Genomic DNA, 15,000 nt, shown 5'->3' with positions numbered 1-15,000 from the left:
AAATAGAATGCGTTGGTCCACGACTATCATATGAGTTGCCGGAATTAAGGTGAAATTTAGCATCAAATCTATTCGAATCAAAATATTTTTGTATCATTTTGCTAAATCGAAAGACAGAAAGAAAGAAACCTCATTAAGTGTCTAATCTTCTAGCGCTGGAGCACTAATCGGGGGCACTGAAAATTGAAATTAACAAATTAACGCAAATCAAATCAAACTTAATGTTGGTTTTTGAGGAGAGGGAAAAACTGGAGTACCCAGAGAAAAACCTCGCGGTGCACAATAGAGAACCAACAAACTCAACCCACATATGACGCCGAGTGTGGGAATCGAACCCGGGCCACATAATATTTGGTGGGAGACGAGTGCTCTCACCACTGCGCCATCCCTGATTTCCTTTTTATCTTCACTCACGACAGAGATATGTCAGAAGATTGGGGGTCAAATTCACCAGTGGTCTCGCAATAAACTTAAAGCATCTCGTAAATATAGTCTTACGACATTCAAATGTATTGGTGCTGCTGGGCATCGCCGTTCAAGTAAATTCGCCAACTCTTCCGGGAAGCACGAACCTTTCAAAAGCGCCACAGATTCAGCTACAGCGTCCAAAGGAGGAGGCTCGATGGCTTTGTTCAAAAATTCTCCGATGTCTCCAAGTTTGAGAAGCTTGATAGTGAGAGCCAGTTCGTGAAGGGGTGTGCGCAGAATTTCCGGGGTGGCGTGCTCAGCAAGTCTACAAATGTTTCAAAATTAATCAGTTCAATTAAATAAACTTCCAAAAATTATTACAGCTCTATGTTCAGGTGATGTGCATACTCTCCGAACGGCAGCCAAGCTGGTTGTGGACTTCTTTTGATTCTAATCTCTTTGCTTTTCTTTTTGGATTCTTAATCAAAGTCGACGCTATGAAACAATTTTTTCGAAACTGGAAAGAACTTCCCTCGATTTTCAGACAGATTCCCGCAAGGGCCAAATTCTACCCACTGGATTATGTTTATTTCATTCTACAATACTCGTCAAAAATCTTGAAACACTTGTGTCTTTTTCCCTTTCCCCAATGTTGATTTGGGTGTCACAGTGGTCTCAGTGCTTCAAAACACGCGTGGCTCAACTTTGGGGAGGGAGAAAGCACATTTCAGTTGGGAAAACAGTGTGAAGTAGAAATCTCAGGATTTTTCCAGAAAATTCGAGAGAAACGGTGTCTGTTTCAACGATTTATGACGAGTATTGTAGTTCGCATTCCCAATTTTTCTTTGTTCTTTTATTCCTGTGCTGGACGATTGAGAGCTTAAGCAAGAACGACGACAACGGCAACTGAAAATATAACTTCACCTTATTGTAATCATTTGGCGATTATTCCAAGTTTTTTAACGGAATTAAATTGTGTGGCAACTAGTACTGAAAAAAATATAAAGTAGGGAACGGTGTGGGATATTAGGGAGAGAATTGAAACAGCTATTCACATAACCGCGAATTTGGTCATTTCAAGTTGCTTTCGGGAGAAAACGGCAAAAATTTGACGTGACATCGTGCGTGCACTGTATGAACATTGCACGTGTTTTATGCTTCCCAAAAAATGGCTTCAGTCCTAACCACTCCGAACCGTTGCGAAATAAAGATTTTCTAAACTTTGGGTTTCGTTGGAAAACGTTTTCCTGATCCTAGGTCCTGTATGAATTATGTGGTTCAAATCTCGATGAATCAAGCGCTTGGATCCAAAGGTTTACTTTCAGCCCAAGCTAACCTGGATGCTCGTGTTCGGCTGCAAAGATGAAAAGCAAACCCTGGTCTCACTCTGCCTGCACGGCCTCGCCTTTGCTCCATGTTGGTCCTGGATGCCCACACAGTCGCGTAGTTTGTCATGTTGTTGTGTGATGTAAATAACTTCACTTTGGCTCTATAAAGAAGTGAAAAGTCATGCAGTTAGGAGTAAGTCTGACAAAACTTGAATTCATTAACACAACTGAAAAGAAAAAGAAAGTATCTATACATTGTACAGGAATTTTTTAATCCCCACCAAAGTTCCATAACCTGGAGTACACAACACCTATACTAGATCTTTTTCACGGCATTTCTAGGGACTAAGCTATTCTATTGACGAATTTTTAAAGAAGTTTTCGAATCGTACCAGTGCACCTTGGAGTAAAAATTAATTATGTCCCTAGGGAAGGTCGGGTTTTGCTGGAAAATCAATCCAAAAAAGTGTGGCTTTTGCCAAAGTCACACATGACCAGCTCCCAATATCAGTGGCTTCTCTTAGCTTCACTTGATTTCATATCCGCAGTTCTATATGTGATTCATTTCATATATCATTTCGTTCATTGACATCAAAGAATCTTGTTTGGTTTTACTTAATTTTCTTAATGTTGGCTGTAGGTTTTGGGACAATTCACCAAAGAGAGAACCAAGTTAAAATAGGAGAATTTTCAAGCTTTTTCGACAAGCAGCTGCCTGCCGTCATAGAACATTAACTATGCTGTCGTTTGACCTTTCTTCTTCTTTGGGTATTTAACTTCATATCGAGGCGGAGCCTAGTAGTAGGTCGAACGCGATCGCGATGTTTGATTCACAAGGACTGGAGAGAAAGATAAATTGAACCGAGAAGATTGGGAAAAGAAAAACCCATAGGACACGCGAAGCTAACTAGTAAGACCACCACGTCCTTCTTGGCCTTGCGTGCTTTTCTCCCGAGCTCGCTGTATAACGATCGTTGTTGGTATTTGAGAGAACTTGGGCTCTAATAACCCCTTTAACAAAGGCTCAATGCTTCACTCATTGAGGAGACCTGAAATCAACTTAAAGCAGTTCAAATCAAATTAAATTGAGCTTGAAGCAATCAATACTGACGCATCGAAAAAAGGACATAAAAGGTTAGTCAGGTTACAACACACATACTTGCAAGAATCGATAACAAACACGACATCATCGATGGTGATGCTTGTTTCAGCAATGTTGGTTGAAAGAATTATCTGTCAAAACAACAAGACAAAGAGTCGATGCCTTAGTAATTCATTCGTCGAGGTAAGCGATTGGGTTATCAATTGAATAAATACTAAGAAAAAGAATTCAGCATCTTAGCCCTCGATCGCCGAGGAATATATGTGCGATATCAATTCAGCTAGGATTTCAAAATTCACCCAGTTTTCAGCAAACAAAATATGCCTTAGAACCGGGTTGTCCTCGACAACTGTTTGAAATGGTATGAAGCAAAAAAAAAAAAAATCCGAGTGTGCGCGAAAATTCCCTTTAAGGCCCAGTAACAGGGCAACAATTTGCGTGCAACTTGTAGCGCAACAATCATGAAGTCCTGAATTTTTCAGGCTTCTTTACGCAATTGCAAAAATTGCGTTCATAACTGCGAGGATCATAGCTTCACTTGACAAATTTTTATGCTGCAAAAAGTAGACGTCACTTTTACTTTTTGCAACATGAAAATATTTTGCTCAAGAAGGTGGCAATACGCGCAACAAACCATCTCAACTTGCAACGCAACATTGTTGCGCGAAAATTGTTGCCCGTATTACTGGGCCTTTAAACACGAAGACGCACTATAAAGGCGTAAATGATTTGTCAATCAACCATGGACGCATCCGAGCTCTATGATAATTTGTGCAATAAAAAAGCCCCTTGCGGCAATGTGTCCATAAAATGTTATCTGTCGTTCTTTTTTTAACCCAATCCCTTCTTCTCGGGCTAGAAATATATTTTAGGGCTTCCGTCTCTGTGTTGCTTTTGTTGATCAACATCTTGGATAATCAGTTATGCTTGAATGAATTCGAACAAAAGGAGAGCGTGAAGCCACCCCTTTTATACTGCGTCTTTGTGTTTAAACATCACGGTATTCTTAGACGAAGGGTTCGAGTGTCCTTGTGGGACATGGCGTTCGCAATGCCTTTCAGTTTTTCTCTTTAAGTTAATTTGTTTCTGCAACTACACCAGCATCCTAAGTCATTATCCACCTTTGTAACTCCTGGTGGAACGGGCTCAAACACGCGGCGCTGATCTTCCCTTGGTATCTGCGAATGAAGAGGTAGAAGACGATACTTGCTGCTAATCCCTGGAACGAAACGAACACGAAAATATCAACAAGAAATAAATGACTACAGAAAAAGAAAAGACTAAGGACACCTTCCATTTGACAGAACTGACCGGCCAGACCGGGCATTTGAAGGACTAACTTTACCACGCCTTCAAATTAACACACTTTAAGGATAATGTTTACTCCTCCAGAGGAATTTGAGGGATTATCGCGCAACTTATTACATTTCTTTGCAAGCAGACGGGTCTGACCGGCCAGTTCTGACAAAAGGAAAGCGCCCTAAGTCTTAGCATAATTAATTCGGGAAACCAGCATTTCACAAAGAAATGGAAACGACCATTTCAATCTTAAAAACAATGACATCTGAAACTATATAAGCGAGAATGGTAATTCAATAACCCATTTCCCACATCAGTCTCGTTTTCAAACCAGGCCATGAATTTACTCTTTTCTTCAAATTTCCTTGTGCTTATGCTGTGTTTCGTTTTCACACAACGCAAGCGAACACAAGCATAGGCGCAAACACACGAAAAGGGAAAATGTTTGATCCACGAGCTTGTGCTTGCGTCAACCTCGTTTTCACGGTGAAATAAGCGCTGTTATGCTTGCGCTTCTGCTTGCGTCGCTTGCAAAAATCAGGCTTAATTAATACCGCAGGGAGCAAAGAAGTGAGTTTTTCCGCTGGCTGAGGAACGAATAAGGCGGAAAACATTTTTCTCACACACAGCTGGGAGAAAGGGGTCCAGTGTGTGGGGGGTCTTCAGGTCTGATGGTTTTTGGCCATTCGCCATTGCCAGACCTGCCCCTCCCACCCACCCCTCATGAGTCTTTTTAGTGCAGCTTTGTAGCTTGTTTTTTTTTTTTTAAAGGATATTTAACACATTCCATTCAGTTTGTAAATAGTGTTCACGATTTTTTCAACATGGGTCTGCTATGATGATTTTAATACCTTTTGGTTTGTTAATAAAGGTCAAGCCAAGTGTTCGGCTTGCTTGGCTCCCAGTTGTGTGTGAGAACTGACAGTTTATGTCAGTTGTTTTCCTTTTCAATCAATGCAAGCAGAGAGTAAGGTTTTCTCCCCGATGCAATCACTGATTGACTAAGGGAAGTTATGACTGTGTAACTTACCAAATTGTGGATGGGCTTTGAAGTATTTATGCAATGCGAAAATTAAGTTCCATCCCGGAAGAAAAATCAGCACTGCACCAGGGATGTTCAGGCCAGATATGTAGTTCAACAACGCCTGCAAAATTATCAAATATCTTGGTAAGTTGTAAGTGCATTAACTAACCTTCAGTAATACCCTTTGTTCACTTACCTCTATGAGTTCGAAGGACATTTCTTTCTCGCTCAACTGTGCCAGAGCATTTTTGGTTTGGAATGAATAATCCTCGCTGCAATTCATATTACAATTTTCCTACAAAAAAAAGGTCAAATAAGCAAATCATTAAATAAGTTTTTATTGCGACTTTCAAGTCAAAAACATTGCTTTTCCAATAACTACCTGCTCCTTCCAGTATCTCTTTATTGCTAGCTATATACTAAAACAGTGGATGGCGTTGAACGCGCGCGCTGATTGGCTACTCAAACCTCCGGATATCCTTTGCTATTCACCTCCGAGCAATTTGCGAGGAATTTGCGTCCGAAAACGTTGTAATCTTTGCAGGAATAAATGAGTTAAAATCATCTTTTTTGTGCTATATTGCCTCACTGTTTTAGTACATACTAAAACTATTTACCTCACTGTCGGTGGCTAGTGGTGGATATTTACCTCGCCGCATATCCACCACTAGCCACCTCCACTTCGGTCAATCGTTGCTAAGTATAGAGTGTTTGTGAATTGAGAATTTTGCAGGTCAATCTGTGGCTTATTCACGTGCTAGTTGCCTTGCAAAGTCCTTCACACATACGGAGCAATCCTGTACCTATTCCAGACTTCTATTTTCTCATTGGTCCCTATGACTTGTAGCTTATTTTGTTATCGGGGCTACTGTAGATGCATTGTTTCTGTTGTATCATCTTTTGCTTCGTTCTCCAATTACAGGCCGTACCTGGAAAGCTACAAGTCTCTTCACATACTGCACCGAGTGTAGTGTATTTAGCATGGCAGAGAATAGGGACCTTGAGATTGGAGGACGAAGACGACTACGACTATGAGTTTTCCGTTCTGAGCACGCGCACTTCGAAAAATGTCGGCCTCCAAACCTTATGCGCTTGCTCAGTACGGAAAACTCGTACTCGTAGTCGTCTTCGTCCTCCGAAGACTACGACGACGACAACGAGAACGCCATAAAACAATTATGCCATTGGTTAAAAGAGGAAAAACAATCGTGGAGCACGTGCAGCCCGTATTTCAGCGCATATGTTTGCGGAACTCTGCACAAAACGACGTGACACAAGAGGAGCTTATGCCTACTGCGCATTTGCCAGAGTCGCACCTTAGTCGACGACGTTGGTGAGGCCGATTTGCCGGCGTCTTGAAAATAGCAGGACGCGAGGTTAGTTGTCAAAGTTTCTCTCGATGCTTCAGGTGTTTTTGCGAGATAAATCAAGTAACGCATTTAGGGCAGGTTCTTCACATGTTTTTTAACTTTTGTCTCTGTGTGTATTAAAGTGACAATTTTTTGCTACCCTATGGCGAATAGTCCAACTAAAAATAAAAGCGTAAGTGAAGTTCAAAGCCAGATCTCGATATCGACAAGGATAGGCATAGCGCTTGAGATACATTCATAACAGGTATCGAAGCTAAAACTAAACCATTAGAAACGAAACTCATCCTTGCATTCGTCTTTTGTTCTAGCTCCAGTACGGAAGTTTACTCTAAGATCTCAAACTGGTAAGCATCGTATAAAAGTACAAATTATTGCTCGTTCGATAACCGTACGCTATATAAGCTTTCGTTTCTCTGGAGTTCGGCATTTTGGATTGAACAACTTGCCTTGTGAAAAGATAAAAGCGAACTTCAGAAGCTGCGGAAAAAGTCTTACTGCGAATATCGTAAATGAAAATTTCTACAGGACGGCGACACGGAACTATGACATGACCTAACGTTGCCGTCGTGCGAACGTCGTGGATTCGTAAGCTCCCCTTTGAGGTTTTAACGACAACGAGAGCATGCAACTGACAATATGTTATTCTCTACTTTTAATCTAAACCACTCGTATCCACTTTATTTTTAAGATACTTCGCCCACATTGTGCGACCTGAAGGAGATGGAATAATAGCGAAGACTTCAGGGAGTGCAAAGTTATATTTTGTGGGGAAGTTTTCGTCGAAGTCACCGTCGTAGATCTTCAAGTCCCTTGCAAATCTCGCATACGCAAACAACTCTTTTTTTGTTTGCTTGTTTTTTTTTTTAAATCAAAATACGTGGCCTACAAAAAAGAAAAGCGTAAGGCGAAGATGCCCATATAGAAACGATTAGGGCTTATTCGGGATACAGGCACCTCAAGAAACAAAATAGTTTTTTTTGGCTGGTTTGCGATTGATATTCGACGAATACCGTACGTGCAAAACCCGCTTTAACTTTAGTAGCGTCGTCGTCTGTTTAACGAGAAACAAATTGTAGGACAGATTTAGCATCGCGTCACGACAAACGGCACAAGTCAGAGTGAACGCAAACGTAATTCTGACGGTCGTTTCTCTCCCCCGGCAATACGTCTGCGTTCGAAGGCTAGGATGAAATTTGCGCTTTGCCAAAAATCTAAGAAACTTGTTCGATCTTAGCTCTGTTTTTCTTGTTGGCTACATATATTGGCCAAATGGTCAAAATAGAGAGACAAATTAGAATGATAGAGCCTTCCTGGTTTTACGAAAAGCAGAAGCCTGCCGAACGCCGTTTGATGTAAACGCAATGCTAAATTTGTCAATTGAACTGTATCCACGCGTCTTCACTTGCCAATGGTCGTCTTCGCGTTGTGACTGGATAGAAAAAATGCCTTTGTTTTTGGCCACATGGTGCAGTTCAATTTTAAAAATCGCACCGAGATAAACAAGAATACGTAGATTTTGCAGTACTCAGACCTCCTCATCGTCCTCTGTTTCCTCTCGTTTTTTCTTCTTCTCAGGGAGCGGTGGGACAAAACTGAGCATTTGAATAACATCTTCGAGGTAATATTCTGAAGGGTAAAAAAAAAAAAAAAAGCTCTCTTTTTAAAAAACTGTTATACAAGCCTTCTCTAAAATAAGAGCTTACAGCGATAAATTTCAAGGATAAGAAACTAATGAAATGTTGCTTCTTATTTCCAAAGAGGGGACAGCACAAAGGCAACGGAACCGACAACTTTTGTTATGCTTGTTTGCATTTTCCGAACAACCCGTCACTTCAAACGAAATGGTGCCAATTCGATTATTTAGTCTCCTTGGACCAAAGAAATGATACACTTTTGGGTAAACTCTATCGTTGACAAAAAAGGTGCTGTGCTTACCCGCCGACCGCAGACTGGTTGGTTTAGCATCGGACAACAGTGACGGAAGTCGCAGGTTCGAACCCCGGTGGGACCAAGACTCAAAGTCTGCAAATCGTTAGCTTACTTTCTATTCTTTTCAACGACTTCTTCAAAATGGCCTTTGTTTAAGGCTTCAAAGTTCTGTAAGCTCCGTCTTGGACGGAGTTTTGTGGAACCTTAAACACAATGTCCGAAAAGAGTATATAGGGCACTCGGTTCCCTGTTGTGTGGTCTATCACGTGTTCAGAACTGAAGGCACCTGTTTTTCACAATAACACTGCAGCGGATGCTATTTATGCCATAATAGAAGTCCCCCACCGCTGCTGTAAAGAGCTTTGAGTTCACGTTCATGGAATAAGACGCTACCTAATGCGACGTTTGAACCGGGCCTAAAATTACTATGATCCCCGGAAGTAAAACGTGTATATTAAAATCCTTCTCAAACACACTGCACTTGTTTTACTTTCAATCTAACTGTTTAGATTTTCAAAGGATTTTTTACAAATAACTTTTAATGTCATTTAATAATTCTATACCTTGAACAGGAAATGACCTTCCTTCAATTTCAACAATAGGACAGTTGCCAAAATACTCTGTGAACATCTGAGTGTCGATTGTGGCTGACATGAGAATCACGCGCATGTTGGGATAGGTTTGGATCATGTCACGGAGGATCACCAAAACAAAATCAGTCTACGAGAACAAATAAGAATCAATAAACAAGATATGACAGACTTTTTCGCTGCATAAGAGCATCATTAAAACTTGCCTTCTTGCACTGATGAAATGGGTGGCGGAGTTAAAGATCAACAGGTTTTTATTGGGAGCAGCATCTTGAAATCTTGATCATGCTGAATACTGACTACAACATTTCAAACCTTTCACCCACCTGAATCAAACCCTACTCAGTGATGAAATTCAAAAAATGTAGGCTGAGGGCTCAGTCATTTTGAACTCTACAAAAGTTAGTCAAGAGATTTAGAACTCCCCAAAATTTAGGCACCAATTTGCCATTTGCCAAAACTTCTCTTGCCTTCAGCTTGAACATCCGTTCGATTTTGGTAAAGAGCGATCAGTTGAAACCATTTGCCTCAACAACCAATCAACATTTATTCTGTTATCGGTGCCCAACCTCTTTCAATATTGTTGGGTATGTGCTTGCGCACTAATCGGTCTAAATGATGAACCCGTGTCCGTATCCATAGTAACAACCGCGGTTGCAGCCTGGGACTGAATACCAGGCCTCTCGTGACGCTTTATTTAATCAAATGTTAACGATGTGCAGACACCGTTTGCCCACCCAAAATCGTTCAACACCTACCCTGGATTCCAGAGGTTATTTTCTCGCTATGAAAAGCGCGACAAAAGAGCGAGTCGCTCTCTTCACAGCGAGAAAATAACCTCTGGAATCCAGGGTATTCAACACCATTCAACGTTCAACAAAATCGAACGGATGTCGAAGCAGTTTGCTCGGGCCTTAACAGCGTATAAATTGTGACAATTATGCGACAGTAAAAGGAATTTTCGTGGTTTTAAGACAAGAAGCAGCAAATGAATGTTTGCCGTTTACCATTAGCCACAAACGCTAACCTTGTTATTCGTATTTCGAGACAGAATCTTTCTAAAAATCGTTAATGATTTTTCTTACATTTATATCTCGCTCGTGAATCTCATCCACAATGACATGAGAAATGCCATGAAGACCATTTTCAAGTTTCCTCAGAAGAACACCTGGAGAAAAGTCAAACAGCAGTAACAACAAAAATTATTAACGATGCCATGTTTTCTTGTAATAAGATGGTAAAAGTACAAATATTACCAGCTGTAATGTAGTTATTTTTGTTTTGGTGCCACGCAACTTCAGTCAACCCTAAAAAATGAAGAGTGACCTTACCAACTGTACAAAACAGCATGGATGCATGACTTCTTGGCAAAACAGTATCAAATCGGACAGAATGACCCACGCTGTTGCCTAGTATTTCAGCTCTTTCACTTGCTACTCTTTCAGCTACACTCACAGCACTGATACGCCTTGGCTGTAACACAAACACAAACAAGGAGAATAGACATTAAAGGAGATTAAACTTTAAACTAAACATTTGCTGTGTTATGAAGAAGACGACAAAAGTTTTAATTTTAACCATAGTAAATAAAATGAAGAGATATAGCTGGGCCTAGTCAAACCCATTGACTCCTGAAAAGCCCCCACTGATGAGTAAAATCGTCTGGCCTTGGGCTAACTCCTGTGAGTCTCCCCTGGCTCAAATTATGGCAAGGTTCAATTCCTGTGGGGAAGCCCCTGAGGTTTCTTCCGAATATCCCCAAGTCACTGTCCAAAAAATATCTCTTCATGAAAAAAATATTTTCTAAATCACACAAATATCTGTTAGAGGCCTCAAGAATGATTAAAAACAGACTAAGCAGATCATGCTTTGGCTAAGGCTAGACACTATTTTTACTCATGAAAGGGAGACAGTTTAGGAAACACTGACCTGTGTGACTGTGATACAGCATTCAGCACCATGGCCTGTCTCAAGATAATCATCCAAAATGTACTGAGGAACCTGCACATGTGGTTAGAGACACATATTCATAACAAAATTAATACTATTTCTCAGATAATACCCATGCTATTATTGGCTATTATTATATGGCTACAATAGTACGCGTGCTCTGATTGGCTAATTGTGACTGAATTGTAGGTTATTATTCTCCCGTAATGCCCACGGGCTGATTACGGGCTTGCAAAAACAAAGCAAAAGGTAATTAAAAAGCCATATAATAAACTACTTACTAACCGAGCTAGCTCGAGCCCTACTGGGGAATATTGGCCCTCGTTTGTACAGAATATTGGCCCTCGTTTGTACAGACCTCGCTGCGCTCGGTTCGTACTGCCATGACCTCGGGCCAATATTCCCCAGTACGGCCCTCGCGCTCGGTTAGTAAGAAGTTAATAATTCAGCATAAAAAATTGGTTTTATCTCGTGAGTCAATAAATAGCTGGAGGCTTCTCTAATTGACCTTCACTAACATTACCAAAATGGGGGCATGTTTCATGTGATAGGGGGCTACTACCTCTCTCCTTGTAAATTTGTTTTCTAAAGATTTGGCCACCTTACCTCAAAAAGTATTATTAAGGAAATAATTTAATCATAGCCCCGTGCTTTAGGTAACTCAAAACATCACAACATGGGTGTGGACATAAACCTATTGTAATTTTACTCAGCTGTTGTCAAAAACACAGTCTGCAGCTTACTTTCCAAAAAAAACTTATGCTAAAAGACAGAAACTACGGAAACCCTAAAAGTATGGGAATTCCTGTGTTAATTTCAGAGCTTTCCTCCATCTTGTTTAAGAAAGTCAGGCTGTTACAGGTCTTACAGGTGTCTACGTTTTCTTTTTTTTTTTTTTTTTGACGGGTTAAGATTTTCACTGTTACCTTGCATTTAGCACAAAAACACATTATGTATTCTCAAGAGGTTACATAGTCTTTTTTGTTTTTACAAACCTGAGTAGTTTTTCCGCAGCCAGTTGCACCCTTTACAACAATCACCCTGTTCCTTTTGACAGCTTCAATCAAAGCTGATTTGTACTGAAACACCGGCAGCTGGCTGCGCTGTTCTAGCATGTGCTTAAAGGTATCATTTCTTTGATGTTTTTCCCTGTACTCATTTAGATAGTCCTGACTTGTAAGCAAAGGTTCCTGGATCATACAAAAACTAAATAAGTAAATTAAATATAATATTGATGAAGTTGAAAATGATAATTTAAGACTTGTTCTTGTAGCAATGCCATTCATTATTGCCACTTACATTGAGATCTAAGGCTGGATAGAGCTATTCACTGGATATATTATTACTATCCAAAAGATAAAAAAAAAAAATTTGGTCATGCGTTTAATAGAGCTTATCCACTGCTGCGCTGTTCACTCTGTGGTTTGAGTATTGGATTAGCACCAAAAGTTGTAGTGTTTGGACTGATACTCAGGGTCTCAAAATAACTGAGGAGAAAGTGCTTCCTTTGTAATCATGTCAGCAAATGTTTAGACTTCAAAGTCTTCTATGGAAACACTTTGAACTGTAGGTTTAATCTCACAACCCCCAAGGAACCCACACACTATCTGCCAAGAGTCCTAGGCATGGAGCTCCTGGTGTTGTGGTCTTTTTCTGTAAATCGTGCAATGTTGATTGGAGCTTTATTCTTTAGTTCAAACTCAACTAAAACACACAAGTATCTAATGGATAGTTTCTGTAAATGACGTAATTAGCTAACCAGTTCAAGGGTCTACTTTTGAGAGGAATTTATCTGCTGCTGCTCAAAGTTGTCAAATGAATGTAGAGCTTACAAGATTGTGGGGTACGCAGAATGCACAGCTGAATATCACATATCGAATGCCATCATGCATTTTGTTCAATCATTATTCAAATGGCTGAAGTGTCACTCTTGATGCTTCCTACAACAGTGTCTGGATTTATCCAATGGATAGCACTATCCACCTTTTACAAAAATTTGGCCAGGTTCTTTAAAAACCTTTTATGAAGACATAGTCAAGTCAAACAGGTATTATAAACTCTGGTGTTGGTTGAGGTTTAATGGCAACGGGTTGGATTATTCTATTTCTTTGGCTGCATTTGGGGAAAGACGCACAAGGGTTGCTCCACGCATGGCAAAAATATTCCTTTATAGAACTTGTAGCTTTCCAAGCGCAACATACAATAATATACAGTGTATGCACAGCTAAATGGATACATGTTGATATTGATTTCCTTCCAAACAAGTGGAGGGTGTACTTTGCTCAAATACTGTACCTGTAATCAGCCCTCAAGCAAAATATCATTAATAAAATTAATGATAAATGCTCATACTGCACTTGATCACATGGATAAGCTAAACGCGATATGAGTAATTTATGAAAGCCTTGAAAAAGGTACACGTAACAACTATAGGAAGCCTTCTGGTGCCTAAAACTTACAGTGAAGTAAAAATAAAACAAAGAAATGGTACAATATTATCATTATAACTAAAACTAAACTAGAGCAACAACTCTGACACAAACACTTCACCTGATATTCTTCAGCTCCCTCAATAATCATTGGTTGGTTTATCCATGGATTCCAGTTCATATTTGGTGGTGTCCACTCAACTATTCCCGAGCCTGCCTCAGGATGGTCTTCTTCAAATTTAGCCATTCCAGGAGGTAGCACAAGCGAAACAACTTGATTCGGATCTTCAGGCTAAAAACACAACAAGATAGCATTTTCCAAGCCCAGTGGTTCAACAAAGTCTGGTAATTATAGCGTAATAAAAAAAAGTATTCTATAACTGAAAATAAAGATGTTTGACAACCTCAAAGAGAAAACTTACCTAAGGAAATTTTTCTACCGTTAATGACCTTTCCTTTGTCTTGTTAGGATCCAAGTATATTATCACTAATTGTTATCCCTATTTATCATTATTATCATAGGTAAGTAGTAGTTTGTGTCATCATCTAAATAATTCATTATGATACAAACCTTTCCTCAGGTTGTACCTGTGACTTATTTTTGCTGTACAGTTATAGATCAAGTCCATCCAATTACTAAAATATATTGCTTATTTACAGGCTGATTATTGACCATTGTTGATCCTTTGCTTTAGATTATGGAGTAGATCCTTTAGTTAATGGACATTCTGCCATTGCATTTGGTCACATTAATGAACTTCCTCGTCCAACGTTTTTAGATGTAAGGGTCTCCCCTGAAGTTAATAGGTTAGAGCTTGATGGTTGACTTCAATTATGGAAATAAAAGTATGGCCTTCATTGTTCTCCTCAAAGAAATGGAAGTTGGACACAAGGCTAAAAATGCTTCATGGACACATCAATTAAGACTATCAAAAACTGGAAATTCATATCAACAACAAAGGACCACACATACAGTAGACAATGACTGGAGATGAATGATGCAAGGCAAACTGTAAGTTACAACATGAACTTAATTCACATGAACTTCCATTTCCCATTTCCTTACCTTTTCAAAGGAAGAACATTCTTTAAATAATTATGAACATTGAATTATAGCATGGAACTACAAGTGTACGTTAAAAAATTGAAATCTATGGACAGCAGAATAAAAAACTACCTTCAACACTGAAGTTTCTCAAATCCACAGTATGAATGACTATGATCATTGTCTTCAGTCATGGGCTATAACAAAGAGACAAGACTACAACCAGGTAGCAGACAATCTTACAATCCTCTGCCTAAAATAAGAACAGTGTCAGAGGGAGATAACGTTTTTTCTGTACCAAGCATGATGTGCATCCAAAGGCTCCGTTAAATTATTATTCTCATTAAGCCATCAGAAACACATGATGCAAGTGTGATTGTCACGAACCTTCATAACCAACAGCTTTGTGTGCATTTCACCTCAAGGGAAGATAAGCTGGAAAAAGACAAAGAAAATAACATCCCATTTTTATTGTCTCTTTCCAGCCCAACTTCTCCATTCCCCACTGGATATAGGTCTTTTAGCA

At 39.8% G+C, this 15,000-nt stretch overlaps 1 protein-coding gene across 1 annotated transcript in view; it reads right to left on the bottom strand.

Moving 5' to 3' along the window:
* LOC137993577 (ATP-dependent RNA helicase A protein-like) overlaps nt 1–15,000 on the bottom strand; it is a 35,076-nt gene that overhangs the window by 8,810 nt on the left and 11,266 nt on the right. The window contains exons 9-21 of the mRNA XM_068839516.1: nt 13,551–13,721; nt 11,996–12,190; nt 10,980–11,051; nt 10,382–10,523; nt 10,136–10,218; nt 9,024–9,180; nt 8,063–8,157; nt 5,358–5,456; nt 5,168–5,282; nt 3,960–4,057; nt 2,896–2,969; nt 1,745–1,897; nt 573–733 (exon numbers count right to left, since the gene is read on the bottom strand). Coding sequence (XP_068695617.1) covers nt 573–733; nt 1,745–1,897; nt 2,896–2,969; nt 3,960–4,057; nt 5,168–5,282; nt 5,358–5,456; nt 8,063–8,157; nt 9,024–9,180; nt 10,136–10,218; nt 10,382–10,523; nt 10,980–11,051; nt 11,996–12,190; nt 13,551–13,721 — 1,615 coding nt within the window. The remainder of the gene's footprint in view (nt 1–572; nt 734–1,744; nt 1,898–2,895; nt 2,970–3,959; nt 4,058–5,167; nt 5,283–5,357; nt 5,457–8,062; nt 8,158–9,023; nt 9,181–10,135; nt 10,219–10,381; nt 10,524–10,979; nt 11,052–11,995; nt 12,191–13,550; nt 13,722–15,000) is intronic.

Source organism: Montipora foliosa, chromosome 2 (assembly GCF_036669935.1).
Source record: "Montipora foliosa isolate CH-2021 chromosome 2, ASM3666993v2, whole genome shotgun sequence".
Classification (NCBI taxonomy): domain Eukaryota; kingdom Metazoa; phylum Cnidaria; class Anthozoa; order Scleractinia; family Acroporidae; genus Montipora; species Montipora foliosa.
Note: the sequence above shows the minus strand (reverse complement) of the source record. Positions and strands in the feature narration are given on the sequence as shown.